Genomic DNA, 21,477 nt, shown 5'->3' on the forward strand with positions numbered 1-21,477 from the left:
TTTTTTTTTTTTTTTTTTTTTTAAATCATGTTCTATATATGAACAGACTTTTAGGTTCCTCATGCATTACTTTTCTCTTTAATTTGCAGGCACTCGCCTGCCTTGGGATGAGCAGTGGCTGATTGAATCCCTCTCTGATTCCACGATTTACATGGCATTTTACACAGTTGCACACCTGTTGCAGGGGGGTAACCTATGTGGACAGGCAGAGTCTCCGCTGGGCATCAGGTTGGTAAGCAGATGAAGGAAAGGAGTGTAATTGGTTGGAATGGTGATTTTTTGGTTTACATATTGAAATACTGCTTTTTAATATCTAGTTTTTATAAGAAATCATTAGAATTTTTTACTGTTGAACTGAAAAAAATTAATAATTAGCCTCTCCTCTATTATTATCATCCATTCTTCATTCTTATGGCGGCTTATTGTCCTTATTTGGTACCGTAACTACATTAAGAAAGAAATTCCTCACTCATGGTCAGGTTAAAGTATTGAGTTTTTCAAATAAATTATATATACATAATTGTTTATTTGTTTTACTTTTAATATAGACCTCAACAGATGATCAAGGAAGTTTGGGATTATATATTCTTCAAAGGAGCTCCGTTTCCCAAGACTCTGATTCCAAAGGAAAAATTAGATCAGCTAAAACAAGAGTTTGAATTCTGGTATCCTGTGGATCTTCGAGCCTCTGGAAAGGATCTTGTTCCAAATCATCTTTCATATTACCTGTATAATCATGTGGCCATGTGGCCAGACCAAAGGTGAATGCTAAAATGGATGTGGACTAGATTTATTATTGATTGCCAGCAAGGGTGTCTTGTGGCTTCAAATATCTAAGAAATTATTGTGGATGGTATAACTAGATTTGCCAGTTACAGTCTTTTTCTTATATTAAATGAGTACTGGAACAGAAAGTTTACTTCTGTTTTTGTTTGTTTGTTTGTTTGTTTTTGAGTCAGAGTCTCACTGTCTCCCAGGCTGGAGTGTAGTGGCATGCTCATGGCCACCACAGCCTCAACCTCCCGGGTTCAAGTGATCCTTATGCCTCAGCCTTTGAAGTAACTGGAACTACAAGCATGCGCCACCATGCCCAGCTAACTTTTTGATTTATTGTAGAGATGAGGTCTTGCCATGTTGCCCAGACTGGTCTCGAGCCTGTGGGTTCTGGCAGTTCTCTTGCCTCTGCCTCCCAAAGTGTTGGGATTACAAGTGTGAGCCACTACTCCTGGCCTTCCTTCTATCTGTTATATCCAGAAGCCTTTCGAGTAACTAGGATTATAGACCACCAAAGCATGCCATATTTCAGGTACATTGGTGGACTGTTAGTAATTTGACTTGTTTAGATATAGGAATGGTAGCAATATTGTAGAGACTGGTCTTGCCAAATTGCCTGGGCTGGTCTCGAATCCATGGGCTCAGGCAGTCCACTCGCCTCGGTTTCCCAAAGTGCTGGGAGTACAGGCTGAGCTACCGAGCCTGGCCTACACCAAGTTTCTAACCTTTATTAGGTTCTTTAAAATGCCAGGCACTGTTCTAATCACTTTTAGTAATTCCTTTAGCTTTCACTGCAAGTTTTTGAGGAAAGTCTATTATATTCAATATACAGACAAGGAACCTTTCTGAGGCATAAAGAAGTCAAATGATTCACCCAAGGCTACCTAGCTAATAAGTGGTAGAATTAGCATGCAAACCCAGAGAGACTGACTCCAGAACTCTCACTCTCAAACCCCACCCCCAACTCGATCACTTGATCACATTGAAGGAAGGAACAAATGACATGTATATAGTTTGAAAATTTAAAGAATACATAAAGGTAAAAAGCGAACTTTTGTGTTTGTCTGTACACCACTCTATTTACCAAAGCTCATCACTGCTATTTGTTTCTTGTCGTTTTGTATACCAGCATCAGATATGTTTGTTTGTTGTTTTAAAGAAATGGGATCTCACTGTGTTGCCTAGTCTGGTCTTTGATCTTCTGGTCTCAGACAATCCTCCTGCCTTAGCCTCCTGAGTAATCAGGACAGCAGGCTCATGCTGCTGTGCCTGGCATATATCTTTTTGTTGTTGTTGTTGTTGTTTTGAGTTCGAGTCTCACTCTGTCGCCCAGACTGGAGTGCAGTGGCCGCTGCCGGCCACCGCAGCCTCGACCTGCTGGGCTCCGGTGATCCTTCGGCCTCAGCCTTCCAAGTAGCTGGAACTACAGGCGTGTGCTACCACGTCCGGCTGATTTTTTGATTTATTGTAGAGATGAGGTGTCGCTGCCCAGGTGGGTCTCGAACCCGCAGGCTCAGGCAATCCACTTACCTCAGCCTCCCAAAGGCGCGGGATTACAGGCTGAGCCACCGAGCCCAGCTGCCTGGCATATATCTTACAGATCTTTTTATATTTAGACACATTGTCCCACCTAGAAAGTTACATCACCGTGTACCTGTGTCATAGTTTATATAACCAGTCATTGGATTGTTCTCGGGTGTTTCCTCTTACAAACAGGACTGCAGTATATATCCTTGTCATTTATTTTGGCAAGCTTTCATAAATCTATTAGTGTTTACCTTAAAATTTTTAGCCTAAACCATAACCTTTCTTTGATTTTTCTTTTCTGTTTTTAAACATTTACCTGTGAAGTGACAAGTGGCCTGTCTCTGTGAGAGCAAATGGACATCTCCTCCTCAACTCTGAGAAGGTAAGGCTCATTGCTGCTTCTTTTTTTTGTCTTACCTTGTTGCCTAGGCTGGAGTGTATTGGCATGATCATGGCTCACTGCATGGCTTCCTGATCTCAAACAATCCTTCTGTCTCTGCCTTCTGAACAGCTGGGACTGCAGGCGCACACCACTACACTCAGCTGATTTTTAAAAAAAATATATTTTTCAGAGATGAAGTCTCGGTATGTTGCCCAGGTGGATCTCAAACTCCTGGGCTCAAGCAATCCTCCCGCCTCAGCCTCCAAAGTGCTAGGATTACAGGTGTGAACCACCATGCCTGGCAATGTCTTATTGTCTCTTGAAAATTTAAAATTCTGCAGAAGACTTTTCAGAATTTTTTTTAATAATATGTAAGACATAAAGAATATAAATTAATCAAAGTGTTAAAAAACCTTCTATTCAAAGCATTTAGGACTAATCATAAACTAAGTTTTTATCTTTAAATTTGAGCAAGTAGAGTGGATAGTATTAATTGAAGAGAGAATGGAGAAAAGTTACCTATTAGTAACTTTGTATTTAGAATGACAGAAGGTGACACAAAGTACTCCTGTGACTGGAGTAGAGAGAGAAAGAGAGACAGAGAGAGAGATAAGAGATATAGACAGGAATCAGAGAGAGCTTAGCTTTGTGACCCAGAAGATGTTTCTTATTAAATTGAGAAAATGCTTGGTGCTTTTTATTTTATACTGTTAGGTCCCACTAAATTAGTAGAATAATAGAATTTTGGAGTTAGTAGAATTTTTAGTTGTCACTCTGCTTCTTCATAAGCAGTATAATAGTCTTCTCTGTACTCCTATTACTTATTACTCCTATTAACAGTATGTTAATAACAGTATGTTAACATACTGTTAATAGCATGATTTTTTTTACAGGCTATATAGGACTTTATCTCACTAATCAACATCCTCAACAGGCAGTCATGTAAACTTAACAGAGCTTTCCTGTGCTCCTATGGTATTTCTGTGCAAGTTGGAGAGGGTACTACTCCTCCACTAAAAAAAAAAGTTACAGTATTATTTATTTCTCATTAATAAAAATTGTAACAAATTGGATTTGTTGCACCAGTGAATTTTGCTGGAACCAAAGGAACAGTAATGACAAAGTACTAGTTTCTATGAGTATCTATGTCATAATGGAAAATTGTTAACAAATTTAAACAAATGGTAGAGGGTATGAATTGCAGTATGTAACATTAGATTTAGCTATTGCTGTAATAATGAAAGGTATTTTTAAAAGTTCACTTGAGATAATCTGCTAAGTGGGAGCATCACTTGAGCTCAGAAGTTTGAGACCAGCCTGGACAACATAGTGAGACCTCATTTTGAGGGGAAAAAAAGACTAATCTGTATATTCTACTGAAAAACTGCTGTTTAGAAGCATGTGCAACTTTATAGATTTTGTTAGCTCAACAAGGACTTTTGATTATTGAACTCATTTTTTCTTTGTAAGGTCAAAGCAGGTAATATGTTAGTTTTGTTAGAACATGACATTTTCCTTGGTCTGACTGAACATTGTTGTACTATACTGATTTTATTAGAACAAGGCATTTATTGCCATGTAGTGGAAAATTGATATAATCATACCCCTTTTTGGCGTTAGCAAAGTTATGCTAATGACATAAAAATTTTAAAACGATAAAAGTCTTAGGGCTGTGAATTGTTCCTCTGTAGATGCACTGCCTTAAGCTAGAGCACAACTTGAGTAACCAATTATTGTGACCCAAGTGATAGAAAGGTTCCTGAGATCCTATGTGACCTTATGAGCTGGTCCGTTCTATTTCTGAGTAACTCTAATTGCTGCAAAGCTCTTGCTTTTGTCAGCAGCTGAAATGTTCCAGAGTTACAGTGAACTCATTCCATGTCTAACCCAATCACCAGGGGATAGGCGAGGTTAAATCACAGTGGACTGAGTGTCATATTGGAGAGCCTGTTCCAGCTCTGTCACTGGTTCGCTGAGTAACCCAAACAAGTCACTTCATTGACTCCACTTCAGTTTTTGCCCCTTTAAAATTAGTGTAAAGTATCTTTTCCTTTCCATGTTTCTAATTACTTTTTGTTTTCTTATCATGGCTAACCTAGCTAACTTGATTTGACTGATTTGGTTTACTTTATATATATTTTTATTAAAACTTGATCATTGACTTTCTATTTCAGATGTCAAAATCCACAGGCAACTTCCTCACTTTGACCCAGGCTATTGACAAGTTTTCAGCTGATGGTGAGTATACTTTTTGGTTATTGCTGTAGCATAGGGTCCAGTTCTCTTCAGATTACAGAAGACAAGTTAAAATTGGCATATAATTTTGTTTTCTCTTTTGCTTTTCACAAAATTTTAAAATAATGTTTGTAGACAAGCAACATAATATTTAAAACATAGAAATGCTGACGTGCGTTCAGGAACACATTCAGGCTGAAGTTACTTTGAGTCTTGTTTTAAATGAAAGTCATTATAGTTGTTAAGATTCAAGACTTGTTTTGTAGAGATGTTGAGTATGTAGGAAGATTTTCATGATCTTTCCTCTGTGTTTGGTGTTCCCACAGGTGACTTGAACCTGGGAACATTCATTTTTCAGAAAATGTTTTTGCTTGGCCTCAGTACTGTTAAGTTTTATTATTGCTTTGTCAAGAGAAAAAAAATGCAGTGTCTATCCTGATGGAACTATTTCTTATGTCAGTGGTCATTACGTTACTTTTTAAAATTGATTGTGGCTAGCTCAGTTTGTGCTCTCAATTTCTCTGAATTAGAACCAAGTTTCTGACTGGCTCTTAGAATACATTATTAAAAATGTTATTTGATTTTGAATACATTATGCAGTTATGTGGCTCAAAATTCAGAAGGAATAAAAAATGTATGTACAATGGTAATCCTGGCACTTTGGGATGTCAAGGCAGGAGGATAACTTGAGGCCAGGGGTTCAAGACCAGCCAGGGCAACATAGTGAGACCTCATCTCTACAAAACGTAAAAAATTAGGCAATTATGGTGGTGCCTGTCTGTAGTCCTAGCTACTGGTCAGGCTGAAGTAGGAGGATCACCTGAACCCAGGAGGTTGAGGCTGCAGTGAGCTATGATTCTGTCACTTACTCAAACTTGTGATAGAGTGAGACCCTATCTGTCAAAAAAAAAAAGAAAGAAGGAAAGAAAAAGAAATGAAATTACTTCCTAGGTACTCATTTTTTTCCAGGGACAAGGTTAACAATTTCTTCACATACTCATACATTGCTGTTGGGAATACAAATTGTTACAACTCTCCTGGAGGCAAATTTGACAATACCTAATAAAACTTACCTTATTTTTTTTTGGCCCAGTGACCCCACTTGTAGGGATTTAGCCTAAAGATACCCTCCAGTAGTACAAGAATACATGTGCATAGAGTTATTCACTACTGCATTGTTTGTATTTGCAAAATATTGGAATAAACTAAGTAGATGAAGAAACGATTGTATAGCCAAATAATGGAGTACTGTGCAACTATAAAAAGACAAGACTATGATCTCTGATGAACTGATTTGCAGTGATTTGTAGGTTATACTTTTTATGTGAAAAAGCCCCCCCTCAAAAAAACACTGCAAAAGAATATTTAATATATCCACATCCAGTGAATATCTAATGTAGCAAAGTAGAGCATATAAGAATATATATATATCTGCTAATTTTAAAAAGTACAGTCAACCCTCCATATTTTTTGAGTTATGTTTCTGCAGATTTAAGTAACCAACTGTGGATTGAAGATGTAGTTAGGCCTGTGATGGTTACATCTGTACTGGACATGTACAGACTTTTTTTCTTATCTATATTCTCTAAATAATGTAATACAATGACTGTTTACATAGCTTTTACATTGTATTAGGTATTATAAGTAACTTAGAGGTGATTTAAAATATGCAAGAGGATGTAATAGGTTATATGCAGATACAGCATCAGTTTATATAAGGTACTTGACCATCTGAGGTTTTTGTTATTTGTGTGGGTCCTACAACCACTCCCCTACAGCTATCAAGGGATAATATACTGGAGTGATAAACTAGAAGCCAAAGAGATTAGCTACCTCTGGGGTGGGTGGGAAAGATGTGGGAAGAATGGGATTTGGGTGGTAAGGACAAAGAAGCAGCAACACTTCTCTCAGGTATGGCTTTTCATATAATTTTGACTCCTAGAACCATAATAATGTTTCAGGTGCCAAAAGATTAAACCCATAATTAAAGTCAACCAGGACATGGGAGAAGGGACTCTAAATGGAATACACATAGTCATAAATAGACACACTGTATTACAGATGAACTCATGGCCATACTGAGGGGTACGGGGAAGAACTAGCCTAAATACCTCTAAAACCAGTATTTTGCTTGGACACTAAAGCTAAAGACAAAAAGAACTGTACACAAATACTCTAGTTAGTAAGTTTATTTATTACAAGAGATTTAAGCAATTATGAAATGACGTTATGTGTATATTAGGGTTGAATAGATAAGGAAATATATGATAACTAATGAGGACCTCTTTCAGAGAGCTCACTGTCAGAAAACAAGTTATATGTAAGTAAAGGGGAAATGCTAGAATGAACCCTGTTCATTTGGGTGATATCAGATTTGGGTGATATCAGTATGAGCTCATTCTTATCTTGTGTACAGGTATACAGATATAAAAATAAACATAGATGGGTTTGTATGTGTGGATTAGCATACATATGTATATTTCCTTATATCTGCTGAGAGGGCGTAGAAACAGTGACACTGCAGTAGCAGTGAAATGAAACACCTGGCATTCAGATTTTGGTGTCTAAACACCATTCTCCTATAACAGGAACTAGGACTCTTAGTAGAAGTGATTGATTTGAGGACTGGGATAGGGAAACTACAATGTGTGAAACATTTTGTGCTGCCAGAAAATAAGTGCTTAAAAAAGCATGTTGGAAGGACACAGAAGCCAACCTGAAGTAACTCCTGTGGCCCAAGTCAGAGCCATTAAAGCAACAAGGTAATAATGAGGTGGATTGTAGCCTGATGAGAACAATACATATCCATGAATCCTTACTTATATGTATTAATAATTAAATAAATATATCACTGGGGGAATAGGGACATTTCTTCCTTTCCATTTTAATTAATAAATGTAGAAATATTGAATGAAATATAAAATTATCATCAGATAAACACCATAGTAATAATTGTTACAGGCAAATCCACCAGTGGGTGATAAGATCAATGGGTGAGTTTCACAAGAATTCTCAGAGTATCTCTCCCAAGATATTTATTAATCACAAAGAAAAAATTCTAGATGTATAATGGAGAAACTTGGCAGACACCATCTTAACAAAGTTATCAAGGTTAGCATCGCCAGTAATATGTCATGTTAATATTATCTGTCTCCCTGGTACCATACACTAAGAAGCACATAACTTCTCTTTTGTGGTATTCTTGCCAGAGGTTTATAACCTCAGTCTAATGTGTGAAAACATCAGGCAAAACCAAACTTGGAACAATTTATTAAGTAGCTAGTATTCTTAAAAGTGGGGGCGAGAGGGTGGTATCATGAAACACAAGGAAAGACTGAGAAAACGTTACAAATTTGAAGAAACTAAGGGGACACAACAGTTACATGCAGTGTGAGATTCTGGATTGGATCCTGGAAGGAAAAAAGGATATTAGAAGAAACACTGGTAAAATTTGTATAAGGTCTATAGTTTGGTTAATGGAATTGTACTAATGTTAACTTTCTGGTTTTGATACTATGGCTATGTAAGTTGTTAACATTAGGGAAGCTGGGTGAATGGTATATATTTATTCTCTGTACTGTTTTTGTAACCTTTCTGTAAGTATTAAATTATTTCAAAAGCTAAAGAATGTTTTCAACTTTTTGTGTATTTTAAAAGATAATAAACACATTCATAACTTATTATATGTTCTGATCTTCCTCCTTTAAGTCACAGAGGGTACATACTACATATCTGTCTGCACTGTGTCTTTTTCATTTCACAGTTCATATGAGATCATTTCATATTGGTACATAATGAATTTCCTCATTTTTTTTTAAAGCAATGTGGCACTCCATTGTAGGGCTGCCCTGTAGTTTATTTAATTAGGCTCTTATGATGGACATTTAGTTTTTTCTAATATTTTTGAGAATTGAAAAAATAAAGTTTTATTAGTGAAAAACTTGGAAGAACCAAGTTTTAGGACTGATAAATATGCATTTGTACATGTAAGGCACCAGTGTGTGTTCTCATGCATTAAAATATCATAATATTTTGTTACTTCTGAATGAGGCTGAGATGTTGATAGGGAAATCACAAAGAAGTGTGTGTTTTTCCCCATTTTATCATTTTCTTCCTCTGCCTTATTAAAGATCAGTGTATCGGCCGGGCACAATCGCTCATACCTAAAATCCCAGCACTTTGGAGGTCAGGGTGGGACCTTGAGCCCAGGAGTTTGAGACCAGTCTAGGCTTCATAGCAAGAGTGAGACCTTGTTTCTAAAAAAATAAAAAATAAAAAAATTAGGCCTGGTGGTGTGTGCCAGGTGTCCCAGCTGTGGTGGAAGGATTCCCTAAGCCCAGGAGGTCAAGGCTACACGGTAAGCTGTGATCGTGTCACTGCACTCTAGCCTGGGTGACAGAGTGAGACCCTAATTCAGTAAATAAATAAGCAAGTAAGTTAAGTAATAAATATCATTGTATCTCATTAACTCAATATGCCTGAGAAGAAACACACTGATGCTAAGTGTATGCAAACCAATACAGATGGCTCAGATATTTTAACATCATCGTTAGCGATCTTGCTTTTGGTGACTTATTTTTGTTGTTGCTCCAGGGCAGTCCTTTAAAGCATTTTTTATTTTTTGATTTGCATATGGGCTTTTCAGTGTACCCAACTGGACACTTCGTTGATTCTCAGTAACCGAATTTTAATTTATTGATTTTTTTTTTTCCCTTCTTCTAGGAATGCGCTTGGCTCTAGCTGATGCTGGTGACACTGTTGAAGATGCCAACTTTGTGGAAGCCATGGCAGATGCAGGGATCCTTCGTTTGTACACCTGGATGGAATGGGTGAAAGAAATGGTTGCCAACTGGGATAGCTTAAGAAGTGGTCCTGCCAGCACTTTCAATGATAGAGTTTTTGCCAGGTAATCTATGGATCCCAGCCACTCTGTGTTTTAGAGTTGCTTAGTCCCAGTGCATTTTTAAGTTTTCTTTTTGTTTCTAAAATAAATTAGATGATAATAAAAGCTACTATTGATTGAAGACTTACTTATGCCAGGCTCTGTGCTAAGTATTTTGCATCCATTATCTGATGTTAGCCTCAAAGCAACCTTATAAATATATTACTATTACCTCTACTTTTATTGATAAACTGAGGCTTAGAAAGTTTAAGCATTTCATTAAATGCGTGAAAGCCAGTAATTGCAAATTTGAGATGTGAGCTTGCTTCTTCTGTCTTGAAAACCTGTTCTCATAACCATTTTGCCATACTGTCTTGCTTTAGAGTAGGACAAAATTGTTAAAGGAAAAGTCAATTAAAAGAAAAGGATAAATGTCTTTTTTTTTCATTTAAAAGAAATTCATCAACCTCTTTGTGTCAAGAGTCATCATAAGCACTGGTGTACAAAGACGCATAAAACATGATCTTTCTTTGTTGTCTAGCAAGAGAGGCGATCACTTACCCAACCTATTCTAAGTACAATAATAGGCATAAAGAGAATTCAGAGGAGATGGCGTGTGAGTTCTGGGTTTCTTGGAAAACAAACAGGCTTTTTGCAGGCAGAGGAGAAAGTTTATAAGCCATGGAAAGGGTATGGTACTTATTTGAAGTATAACGTCTGGTTCACAGAGGGAGGAGATGAAACGAGTAGGGGCCAGATTAGAATAATGGTATGATACTTTTTTTCCCCTAATGTTCAATATTAGTTATTTAAAACGCAGCAATTAAAAACTAGCTACAACTTTAGTTAAGATAGTTTCATATTGCATTTTGGCTTTGTAACAATAAAGGAACTTGTAAACAATCATTGCTTTCCATGTTATAGCAGGAGGCCTAAGCAGTATTAGATGACAGTGTGGACAGACGGGAGACCACAGAAGTCAGTTTTAAGGAGTGCAAGGATGGTGTTGTGTTGAGCTAATGTTTTAGGCATTGTTCCTATTCTGCTGCTTATTAGTATATGCAGCAGCTTTTTATATCTATATATACCATTGGCTTTAAACTCAATTACCTTTTTTTTCCTATTCAATAGTGAAATGAATGCCGGAATTCTAAAAACAGATCAAAACTATGAAAAGATGATGTTTAAAGAAGCTTTGAAAACAGGTTTTTTTGAGTTTCAGGTAGGCTATTAATTCTTTCGGTAGCTATAAAACATGTCAGTGCGAATATGATGTATTTTCCCTCTTTTTCTTCCTGCTATAACATAATTACTTGTCTAAAGTATAGACTATGAAAATTCTGCCAGGAGATTTTAAAATTCTTTAATAAATTGTGATTTTAAGTAGTTTTCTTTGATATTTTTATCCTATTGTGTCTATAAATAATTCTTCTCCTAATTAAATCATGAACATTGATGTAAAGAAGATTAAATCTAAAATCCAGCTGTACTTTTAGGAATTTTGTTTTTTGAGTTGGAGTCTCATTCTTGTCACCTAGGCTGGAGTGTAGTGGCATGCATGCGCATGCCCACTACAGCCTCTACCTGCTGAGCTTAGGCGATCCTTCTGCCTCAGCCTTCCTAGTAGCTGGAACTACAGATGCACGCCACCATGCCCAGCTAGCTTTTGTGATTTATTGTAGAGACGAGGTCTCACCAAGTTGCCCAGACTGGTCTCGAACCCCCAGGCTCAGACAGTCCTCTCTCCTCAGCCTCCCAAATTGCTGGGATTACAGGCTGAGCCACCGTGCCCAACCAAGAAAATATTTTTAAGTTGATAAAAACAAAAGCAAAATTGTAATTAATTGCAATTAATTTGAAAGCAAATGCTTTCCAAGGTTTTCCACAAGGTGTCAGTATTTCCTCAGGTTTGGCATTTCAAATGTTTAAAATAAAAATGTAGCATTACTTAAGCAGCTATGTAAAATATCACTTTGAGATTTATATAACATGGTTTTCAGAGATGTGGTTAAATAAGGATAAGTGCTGAGTATAGCAATATGTTGTACGTATAGCCTTTTTTGATATTTAATACCTTTTATACAGTATGTTGCTCTTACAGTATTTACTCTTAGTACACAATTAAAATTGTTCAGCTCTTAAGTCACAGTTACAAAATATCTTAAATATTTTTTTCTTGAAAATTATTCATATAAAACTGCAATATCCTTTGGAGAAAGATATATACTTACTTGCAAATTCTTAAAAATAAGGTATAAGGTAAAACCTTTGCAGTAATTCAATATGGATTTTTTTAATACTAAAAACTTTAAAAATGCATTAAAATCAAGATATTGAAATTTTTTTCTTTTTCTTTTTTAAAGAAGGAAGGTGAGGGAAATGGTAGATAATTTCAAATTTTCTAGGCCGCGAAAGATAAGTACCGGGAGCTGGCCATCGAAGGTATGCACAGAGAACTTGTGTTCCGGTTTATTGAAGTTCAGACACTTATCTTGGCTCCATTCTGTCCACATCTGTGTGAGCACATCTGGACACTCCTGGGAAAGGTACCTCTGTATATTTAAAATGTTTTGATTTTTGACCTCATTAAATAATATTGCTATTAATATTATTAATTGATAATATTGTTACTTGAGAGAAAAAGACTGAAAATAAGTATTTCAAGAGTAATGCTGGATTCAGCATCATAATTATTACAACAGGGTAAACCATAGCTATCTCATGTTTAGATGGCTATATCATGTATGTGCCTTTATTTATATATACACAATGTATATATTTTTAAAAGGTGAAAATATTGAGAAAGATATGAACAACTGTTATGAGCTGCTATAAACACAAATAGAAGTATGTTTGCATACATATTCTTATTTTATATAAAACTTCTAGCATATATAGGACTTCATATTCAGGCATATTATATTAGCATTCTTATTGTGAAGATAAATTAAATTATCTCTCCCAGTCTTGCAGATAAATAGATTGGCTGGTTTAATAACTTCTTTTCAGCCTTATTAACCAGGCTCTTTTGTACTTTTAAATGCATGAACAGTACAAAAATGTGCTCACGATCTATAAACCAAATAGTCATACTTTTAACACTGGATGTATTAACAGGATGAAAACTGAGAGTATGCATAATTTATATAATAATGATTAAATTTAGGCAAATTAGCATTACATAATTTTCTTTGAAAGTGAGCATATGTGTGTGGGTATTAATATGCTTGTGCAAATGGATGCTAATTAAGAATGTAGAGTCAGACTTCACAGCTTGAATCCTAGGGAACATTAGATCATGGGCTATGGAATTCTGTTATGTGTAGTCAGGTTTGAACTTTGAGTACACAATTACAGATGGTAGCCTTAGTATGAAGCTTTTATCAAGAATCATAAAGTAGTTGTGTTGTCTGATCTCAGTGAACCTGTCTTGTTTTTGGTTTTTGAAAAGCCTGACTCAATTATGAATGCTTCATGGCCCATGGCGGGTCCTGTGGATGAAGCCTTGGTACGTTCCTCACAATATCTCATGGAAGTAGCACATGACCTTAGGTTACGACTCAAGAACTATATGATGCCAGCAAAAGGGAAGGTAAAGTCACTTTAAAACAATTAAAAATACAATTTCTTAAAAGTTATTGGTCTAATAACATTTAACAGTAATGAAATTAAAAAGGTGTTCATTAATGTTAAAGACAGGGGTGGTATATATTGGGGGAAGGTGCTTCTCATTTTTGGTTTATATCAAAGTGATGAAATGTTTTTCCCTTTTCCTTTACCATGTAGAAGACTGACAGACAACCCCCTCAGAAGCCCTCACATTGCACCATCTACGTGGCAAAGAACTATCCACCTTGGCAGCATGCCACCCTGTCACTTCTGCGTAACCACTTTGAGGTGACCTCTCAGTAGATCCTCCCCCCCCCCCACAACATTGTTGTGTACTGTCTGTGTTGTTTTTAGGATGTTGCAGATGCCTGAGGGAAGGCAGGCAGGCTGCTTTGTTTCATGCCTTCCAGGCAGAGAGCATCCTTTGTTATCCTTGGTGGCTCTCGAGTGGATGACAAGGGAAAAGCTGCTGTTTTTTCATCATTGTATGCAAAAATACATTGCATCTAGTATGTAATTAAAAGGTGTACGAGTTTTTATATGTGTAGCTGAAATTATGAAGGAAAAAAGACAGTTTGCCTTCTGAATTTGTTGTGACTTAAACAGTAAGTTTTAGAAAATCTTAACCTTGTTATCCTTTTAAAGAAATTTGAAGCTTGGTTCTTGAGTACTTTAAAAGAAAATGATGTTCGGTTTGATTATTACCTATAGAAATGTAGAATTCGGGCTGGGCGCAGTGGCCCACACCTGTAATGCCAGCACATTTGGAGGTTGAGGTAGGGGAATCAGGCCATTCTCCTGAGGCCAGGAGTTCGAGACCAGCCTGAGCAACATAGTGAGACCCTCATCTGTTTCATTTTTTGTTTTTAAAGTAGAGCTCAAAGATGTTTTGGCTCTGTAAGATGATAATAGTTCTGTTTAAAAGAAACTCAGTGTTTATTTTGCATTGATGCATTGCAAGAAAAAGAAAACTCAGTATTTAAACTTAGTTCTTACTTTTCCTAGAGAAAAATATCCATTATTCTTTTACATTTAAAATGTAGAAACAAAGTATGTGTTGTGGAATTTTGACTTTTTTGCTTAGGTTATTAGAAAAGTTATTGGTAATCACAGACCATTAAGGTGCATTTAAAAGAGAGAGAGAAAAAAATAAAGGTTGTGGTAACTATGTAAAGCAGACACATAAAGGAAAAATCTTTACTTTTGATGTTGTATATCTTTATTGGAATTTTACTACAATGCTTTTCATAATTAAGAAATGTTAAGAAAACTGTTTTTGCATTTGTAAAGTTTGCTGTAAAGAGAAGAGCAAGTGTTGTTATATCCCTTATTTTTTATTTTTTGAGACAGGATCTTACTCTTTCACCCAGACTGGAGTGCAGTGGCGCAATCATGGCTCAACCTCTTGGGCTCAAGTGATCCTCCCACCTCAGCCTCCTGAGTAGCTGGGACTACAGGTGTTCACTACCACTCCTGGCTAATTCTATTCTATTTTTTGTAGAGACAAGGTCTCCCTTTGTTGCCAGGCTGGTCTTGAACTCCTGGCCTTAAGCAATTCTCCTACTTCAATCTCCCAAAGTGCTGACATTGCAGGCAGTGAGCTACCCTGCCATGGCTCTTGTGAATCTATTTTTATGGAGAACTCCTCCACCTTTGATTTTTTATAATAGAAAGAGAAGGTAGCCCTTGAAAAAAAGGCTTGTAGATTTTGAATTATGGTAAGTAAAAGATAAAAACTACTTTGGTTGGTAGAAAAATGAAACTGTACTTCAGTGGGTTATATATTTATACCAGCAATTTTAAGGAAGCAGTGGAAGAAGCAAATATAGTATGTAACATCCTATGGATTAAAAAAAGCATCACCTCTGTTCTTTTTGAAATTGTCTTTTTACTTCATTTTTTACTGACTAGATAATTCAAAACAATATCATCTTTTGGTGTTATCAGCTTCCTTTTAGATTTTTGTGTGCTTTCATCCAAAATAATTAAAAGAATGTTAGTTTATAAAATCAAGAAGAGTGTTCTTATGTTGAAGTAGCACATTTTTAGTGACATAAAGAAAAGGAGTGTTTGCTGCTCTTTTCTTTTCATGTGTTTTAGAGGAACACATTGACAACTAGAATTTTTTTTTCCCATGTACTTTAGAAAAGGTTAGAATTGAAAGTAAATAGATCATTTGAAATCTTATTATGTGTTACTCTTCATTTAGATTCATTCTGCCAGGTGTGGTGGCTCACACCTGTAATCTCAGCACTTTAGGAGACTGAGGCGGGAAAATCGTTTGAGGCCAGGAGTTTAAGACCTCGCCTCCACAAAAAATAAAAATCATCTATGTGTGCTTTTACAATAAGAACAAAATAAGTGACCAGAACTCTGAAAAGACTACTTGCTTGGTTTCTCATTCTATTGCAGCGACTATTTATATTTGCAGAATGAATTTAAGTTCATTTAGCACATTTGGGACTGTACTCCTAGTAGGGATATATGGTACAGGCATTTATTTTTGAATAGACAAAAGTGATAATATTTTTAATAGTTCAATAACTAGGAATTCATTTTTTTACATTTATAAGGAAGAGTGTTCGAAAGCAGACATTTTATAAACCTTATATGATATTTGTGTAGATTTTTATTTTAACATAACTAATGAAATGTTTTTAGAAGTTTGAAAACAAACAGTAAGACCATGTGAGTTTCTGACCAGGTAAAATCTAATGTTACAGTGCTGGCACATTGTAAAGAAAGACTACATATTTGGTGTAAATCACATCATTTTCTCCTTTAAAGTAAAAGTCATGTGTTGCTGATGTAGGGGGAATATGAGACTCCCTTCTGTGCTGTTCATCCCACTTTCGCTTCCCCATGATCCTAGGAGCTGGACACTCAGCTGTTGTTCTCTAATAGACTGGCAGGAGCTACCATTCTGTGTCTGGCAGACTTCCTATAGGCAAATTGACTTTCCTGCCTTACTCTTGAAGTGTTTTTCTCTGTATTCCCTCCCCCCTTTTTTTAGGCCAACAGTGGAAAGCTGCCTGACAACAAAGTCATTGCCAGTGAACTAGGCAGTATGCCAGAACTGAAGAAATACATGAAGAAAGTGATGCCATTTGTTGCCATGATTAAGGTAAGCTGTGGACCTTATGCAACTGTGACGACATGAGTAATGCTTAGTTAGATAGGACCGTAATAGGATGGGGAAAGCCTTGGACATAGTCTCCTCTCAGAATCTGCTAGAATAGCACTTTTCAGTCAATGGTTGTGAGAAATGAGCTATCAGATTTTGGGTTTACCTGTGGAATTGCTGACTGTGAAAATATGTATAGTGGAAAAAAATTGGTTTAGAACTGCTGCATTGAATTATTACCTTCATGTTTTGCCTTCCCTTTTTTGGAAAAGCAGCATATTCTTTTGGCGTGTATTAGGGTGTTTTTCCTAGATCCTGTTACTGGAACTAAGATTCAACATCTGTGTACATTTATTGGTCATAGTGGTTAGACTGGGGTTTCTCAGCGATGACTCCAGTGATATTTTGAGCTAGGTCATTCTCATGGGGTGCTATCTTGTGCACTGCAAGGTGTTTAGCAGCATCCCTACTTGTGCTTACTGGGTGCCAGCAGACTCCCTTTGCCCTCAGTGATGACCATCAAACATATTTCCAGACATTGCCAAATGTACCGGGGGCAAAATCACCTCCCAGTCCCTCAGCATTGAGAATCACTGGGTTAGACTCTTTAGTTTTTTGTTTTTTTGTTTTGAGTTGGAGTCTCACTCTGTTGCCCAGACTGGAGTGCAATGGCCGCTCCCGGCCACCGCAGCCTCGACTTGCTGGGCTCCAGCGATCTTTCCGCCTCAGCCTTCCAAGTAGCTGGAACTATAGGCACGTGCTACCATGCCCGGCTCATTTTTTATTTATTGTAGAGATGAGGTCTCGCCAAGTTGCCCAGGCGGGTCTCGAACCCGCGGGCTCAGGCAGTCCACTCACCTCAGCCTCCCAAAGGCACGGGATTACAGGCTGAGCCACCGAGCCCGACTGACTCTTAGTTTTTTTAATATGCATAATTGATCTATTGGATTTCTTGACAAAGAGAAACTGAAGGAAGACTTATATTGCTTAAGATCTTGGGCTATGCATAGGACCAGACAGACCTTAGTTCAAATCCTGTCAGTTCTTACTTTTGAGACCTTACACAAATCACTTAAATTTTCTGGGTCATAAGTTTTTCATTTACAAAATGAAGATGCTGTAGAACCTAATTTTTTTTTTTTTTTGAGTTGGAGTCTCACTGCTGCTCAGGCTGGAGTGCAGTGGCATGCTCATAGCCACCACATCCTTGACCTACTGGGCTCAGGTGATCCTTCTGCCTCAGCCTTCCAAGCAGCTGGAACCACAGGAGCACACTACCATACCCATCTAATTTTTTGATTGATTGTAGAGATGAGGGCTCACTAAGTTGCCCTGGCTGGTCTTGAACCCCTGGACTTAGGCAGTCCTCATACTTCTGCCTCCCGAAGTGCTGGGATTACAGGCGTGAGCCACCACACCCAGCCAGAACCTAATGTTTTAAGAGTGCTGTAAGAAGAAGTAAATTAAGTTGTGTACCTACCACACCTAAATAGTGCCTATTAAGAAGTAGGCTTAGTAAATGTTTGAAAAATGTAAATTAACATCCAGCCTACTAGGCATAGTGACTGTTCTTGTACTCTACATTAATTCTTATGTCTTCTCACTGCAGTTGCCTGATAAGAGACCAGAACTGTTAGCTTTTTCAGTATTGGAATAGATTGGTATTCTTGGGAAAATCTAATAATTCTCCTAGACCAAAATCACTGTCTCTCTGACTCTCAGGATTTATTAAGCTTCAGGAATAATTTAGAGTCTTGGATTGACCTACACTAATCAGGTTGTAATATGTCTGCTGGTATGCTCATAGTTCATTGGTTCTCCAGTGGCTAGTCCCCATTGTCTAATGTCAGATCCATTGGCAATGTGTGGATCCAACAAAATATCCCATTGGTGGTTGCGAAAGCAAATAATTTTGATGACATCCTTTAAAAGAATCCAGTGAAACTGATTTGAAAAGTGGTTATAGTTGGCTTCCTTAGGATCTCACTTAAACTTGGAGAATCAGTGCCAGACTGTTTGAGTGATAATGTATATTTTTAGTAACATTGGTGGTTTGCTCGGCAAATTGGTGGTATTAGAAATTTTGCAAGGAATGAATAAATCTGGGAATAATAAAATGGCTTCCTAGCACTTTTCATGGGAAAAAGAAACAACTTGGGTGGTAAACTAAAACAATGAATAGCAGAAGTAATGTAGAGTCACTTTCATGTAAGTATAACATGTTCTAGGCAATTGGTTATATCTGCACATGAACTTGGATCTCTAAGATTACGTTTTGAGCAAAAAAGATTTAATGTTTAAGAAAATTAAACATAAAAATGGATTTTTACATGCCATAGGATAACCTGAGTACCTATGTATAGTATGACTTTTTCTTTCTTTTTTTCAAACTTTTAGGAATATCTTTGGGAGTTTTTTGTTTGTTATTAATTCATTCTTCCTTGAAATAGCTTTAGGAAGGTGATGTTTTAGAAAAATCTCATTTTTTTGTTACCTAAAGGGATATTTTTATATATTTGTTTATCTGACTTCTGTAGACTTGCATATTAAATCAGTCTAAATAAACAGTGATAAAGCAATAATAAAAAATTATTGTATAAATCTGAAAGCCTTGTGCCTTCCAGTCTTTTTAGTGCTGCCTTAGTCTTGTAATATTTTCAGTGATAATTATTCTGAGGTAGTTAATTTCATTAACAAGCAAAGCAGGTAAGGGAAACCATGATTCTAAAGCCTGTTGAAATTTGAAGATTTTATCAATTGAGAGAGGACTGATGGCTTTGGAGGAATTATATTATTTTCAACATATTCTTAATAATGATTTTTTTAATATCACTTTGGCTATTAGGAAAATCTGGAGAAGATGGGGCCACGTGTTCTTGATTTGCAGTTAGAATTTGATGAACAGGCGGTGCTTATGGAGAATATAGTCTACCTCACTAATTCCCTTGAGGTAAGAAGGCAGGGATTGTAATCACTAGTTAAGCATAATAAACCATAATTCAATTTTTAAAATTGTATTTAATAAACTTTGTTTATAAACTTGACCTTCTGTGTTTAGTATCTTTGCCAAATATATCAGTATAAAATGCTTTTGGGGAGAAAGAGAATGAGTGAGCATAAAAATTGCAAGAAGACTAAAAGTGATCTGTCATCTGGGTGCAGTTGGTTCATGCCTATAATCCCAGCACTTTGGGAGGCTGAGGAGGGAGGATTGCTTGATGCTAGGAGCTTCAAGACCTGCCTGAGCAACATAGTAACACCCCATCTCTACAAAAAATATAAAAATTAGCTGAGTGTGGTGGCATGCACCTATATTTCCAGCTACTCAGGAGGATAAGGTGGGAGGATTGCTTGAGTTCAGGATGTGAGCCAAGACTGTGCCAGCATGGGTGACAGAGTGAGACACAGTCTCAAAAAAAAAAAAAATTTGTCGTTTTATTTTATCAGTTATTCTTTATGAATAACTATTCAATTACACATTTAAAAACAATACTGTGTCTGGGTATTTCTTCCCACCCAAATTATCTCTAAGAAAATGAGAAGAGGCTTATATCCAAATGCTTTCCAAGTCTCTCATATTATGGAGTATTCTGAATTGCTTCTTTTTTTCTCTCTTCCTTTCAGACCTCAGGTTCACAGAATTGGATTAATTGTACTTTGTGGTTCATGCTGTCTTTTTTTTTTCCAATTAGTAATATGAACATCTATAAATCTACTACCCAATCTAAGAGTTTAACAATACCAATAGCTTTGACATATCTGTGACTTTCTTGCCATTACATCTTTCTTGTCCTAGTCACAACTTTATATATAGATTGTAAATATGCTGTCTCTCAGACAACTTAGGCAAAGGGAAAAATAATTTGCTCTAGAAATCTGTGTTAGAGGACTCAAAAAGTGGTTCTAATGATAATAAAGTTAAAAAGTGAAGGTTTAGAGTTTGAAGTAAATTGTAAAATATAGAAATGGAAGAAAGTTATTCCTAAATAAGCAATTTGTTTTAAATAAGTTAATAGACATCTACTTTAGTTCTGTCTCTAAATGTTTATATATATTCAGAGATCAAAAAAACTCTTCTTGGATCTTTCACTTGGACAATGGGAACATACCATATATTTAGGGTCATTCAGATATACGAGTACGCAGGGTGCTGTATTTCTGAGCTTTTCTTCTGTTTATTTAAGTGGAAGCCTCTTAATTCTCAAATGGTAAATTTCTGAACTTCTATATGTCTAAATGGAAGCCTTTCATGCTGATTTCCATTTTTTTCTTGTATGACAGATAGAAAATGGTAAATATAACTATATAAATAACAATTTTATGAGACATCTAAACTGAGTGTTAAATAACTAATACCAGATTTCATTTAATGTTTATATGGAAAATAATACAATTGCATAGACCATTTCATGTTAAGTGGAGAACCTAGTTTTAATCTTGGTGAAATGAGTTGATGATTAATTTCAGTCGTATTAAGTGATACTAATGACTTCCATTTTTTCGCCTGTTTAGCTAGAACACATAGAAGTCAAGTTTGCCTCCGAAGCAGAGGATAAAGTCAGAGAAGACTGCTGTCCTGGGAAACCACTTAGTGTTTTTAGAACAGAAGTAAGTTGCAGGAATCTCACTGAATCATTGCATTTTAGAGCTAGAAGAGACCTTTAGAGATCATTACATCTAAACTTATCATTTCAAAGATAGAAGGAATAAGGTCCAAAGAAAAATGAATGATTTGTTCTGGGCCACATAGTAGTTCATTAGAAATGGGACTGGACTTGAGGTGTCACCTACTTCCTTGGTTGGTTCAATGCTCACCTTTACCTTACTTTATTATTATAGGTGCTATGAGTGTTATTTGTGGGGTTTTTTGTTGTTGTTGCTGAGTTGGAGTCTCACTCTGTTGCCGAGGCTGGAGTGCAGTGGCATGTACATGACCACTGCAGC

The 21,477-nt window shown here is 36.5% G+C and overlaps 1 protein-coding gene across 5 annotated transcripts in view; it reads left to right on the forward strand.

Annotated features, from left to right (window-relative positions):
* LARS (leucyl-tRNA synthetase) overlaps positions 1–21,477 on the forward strand; it is a 73,473-nt gene that overhangs the window by 44,863 nt on the left and 7,133 nt on the right. For 3 of the 5 annotated variants that reach the window (XR_002481462.1, XM_021708449.1, XM_008050376.2), the window contains 12 exons: positions 90–228; positions 549–761; positions 2,626–2,683; positions 4,858–4,921; positions 9,641–9,824; positions 10,932–11,022; positions 12,206–12,346; positions 13,252–13,392; positions 13,587–13,697; positions 16,423–16,533; positions 19,379–19,483; positions 21,046–21,141. Coding sequence is in view for 3 of the 5 variants with exons in the window: in XM_021708449.1 (XP_021564124.1) it covers positions 90–228; positions 549–761; positions 2,626–2,683; positions 4,858–4,921; positions 9,641–9,824; positions 10,932–11,022; positions 12,206–12,346; positions 13,252–13,392; positions 13,587–13,697; positions 16,423–16,533; positions 19,379–19,483; positions 21,046–21,141 (1,454 nt within the window). In the remaining 2 variants the exon portion in view is untranslated. Of the gene's footprint in view, positions 1–89; positions 229–548; positions 762–2,625; positions 2,684–4,857; positions 4,922–9,640; positions 9,825–10,931; positions 11,023–12,205; positions 12,347–13,251; positions 13,393–13,586; positions 13,698–16,422; positions 16,534–19,378; positions 19,484–21,045; positions 21,146–21,477 lie in introns of all 5 variants that reach the window. The other 2 variants (XR_002481461.1, XM_021708448.1) reach the window with 2 other exon arrangements.

Source organism: Carlito syrichta, unplaced genomic scaffold (assembly GCF_000164805.1).
Source record: "Carlito syrichta isolate Samal-C Ts95f unplaced genomic scaffold, Tarsius_syrichta-2.0.1 Scaffold59884, whole genome shotgun sequence".
NCBI classification, from domain to species: Eukaryota; Metazoa; Chordata; class Mammalia; order Primates; family Tarsiidae; genus Carlito; species Carlito syrichta.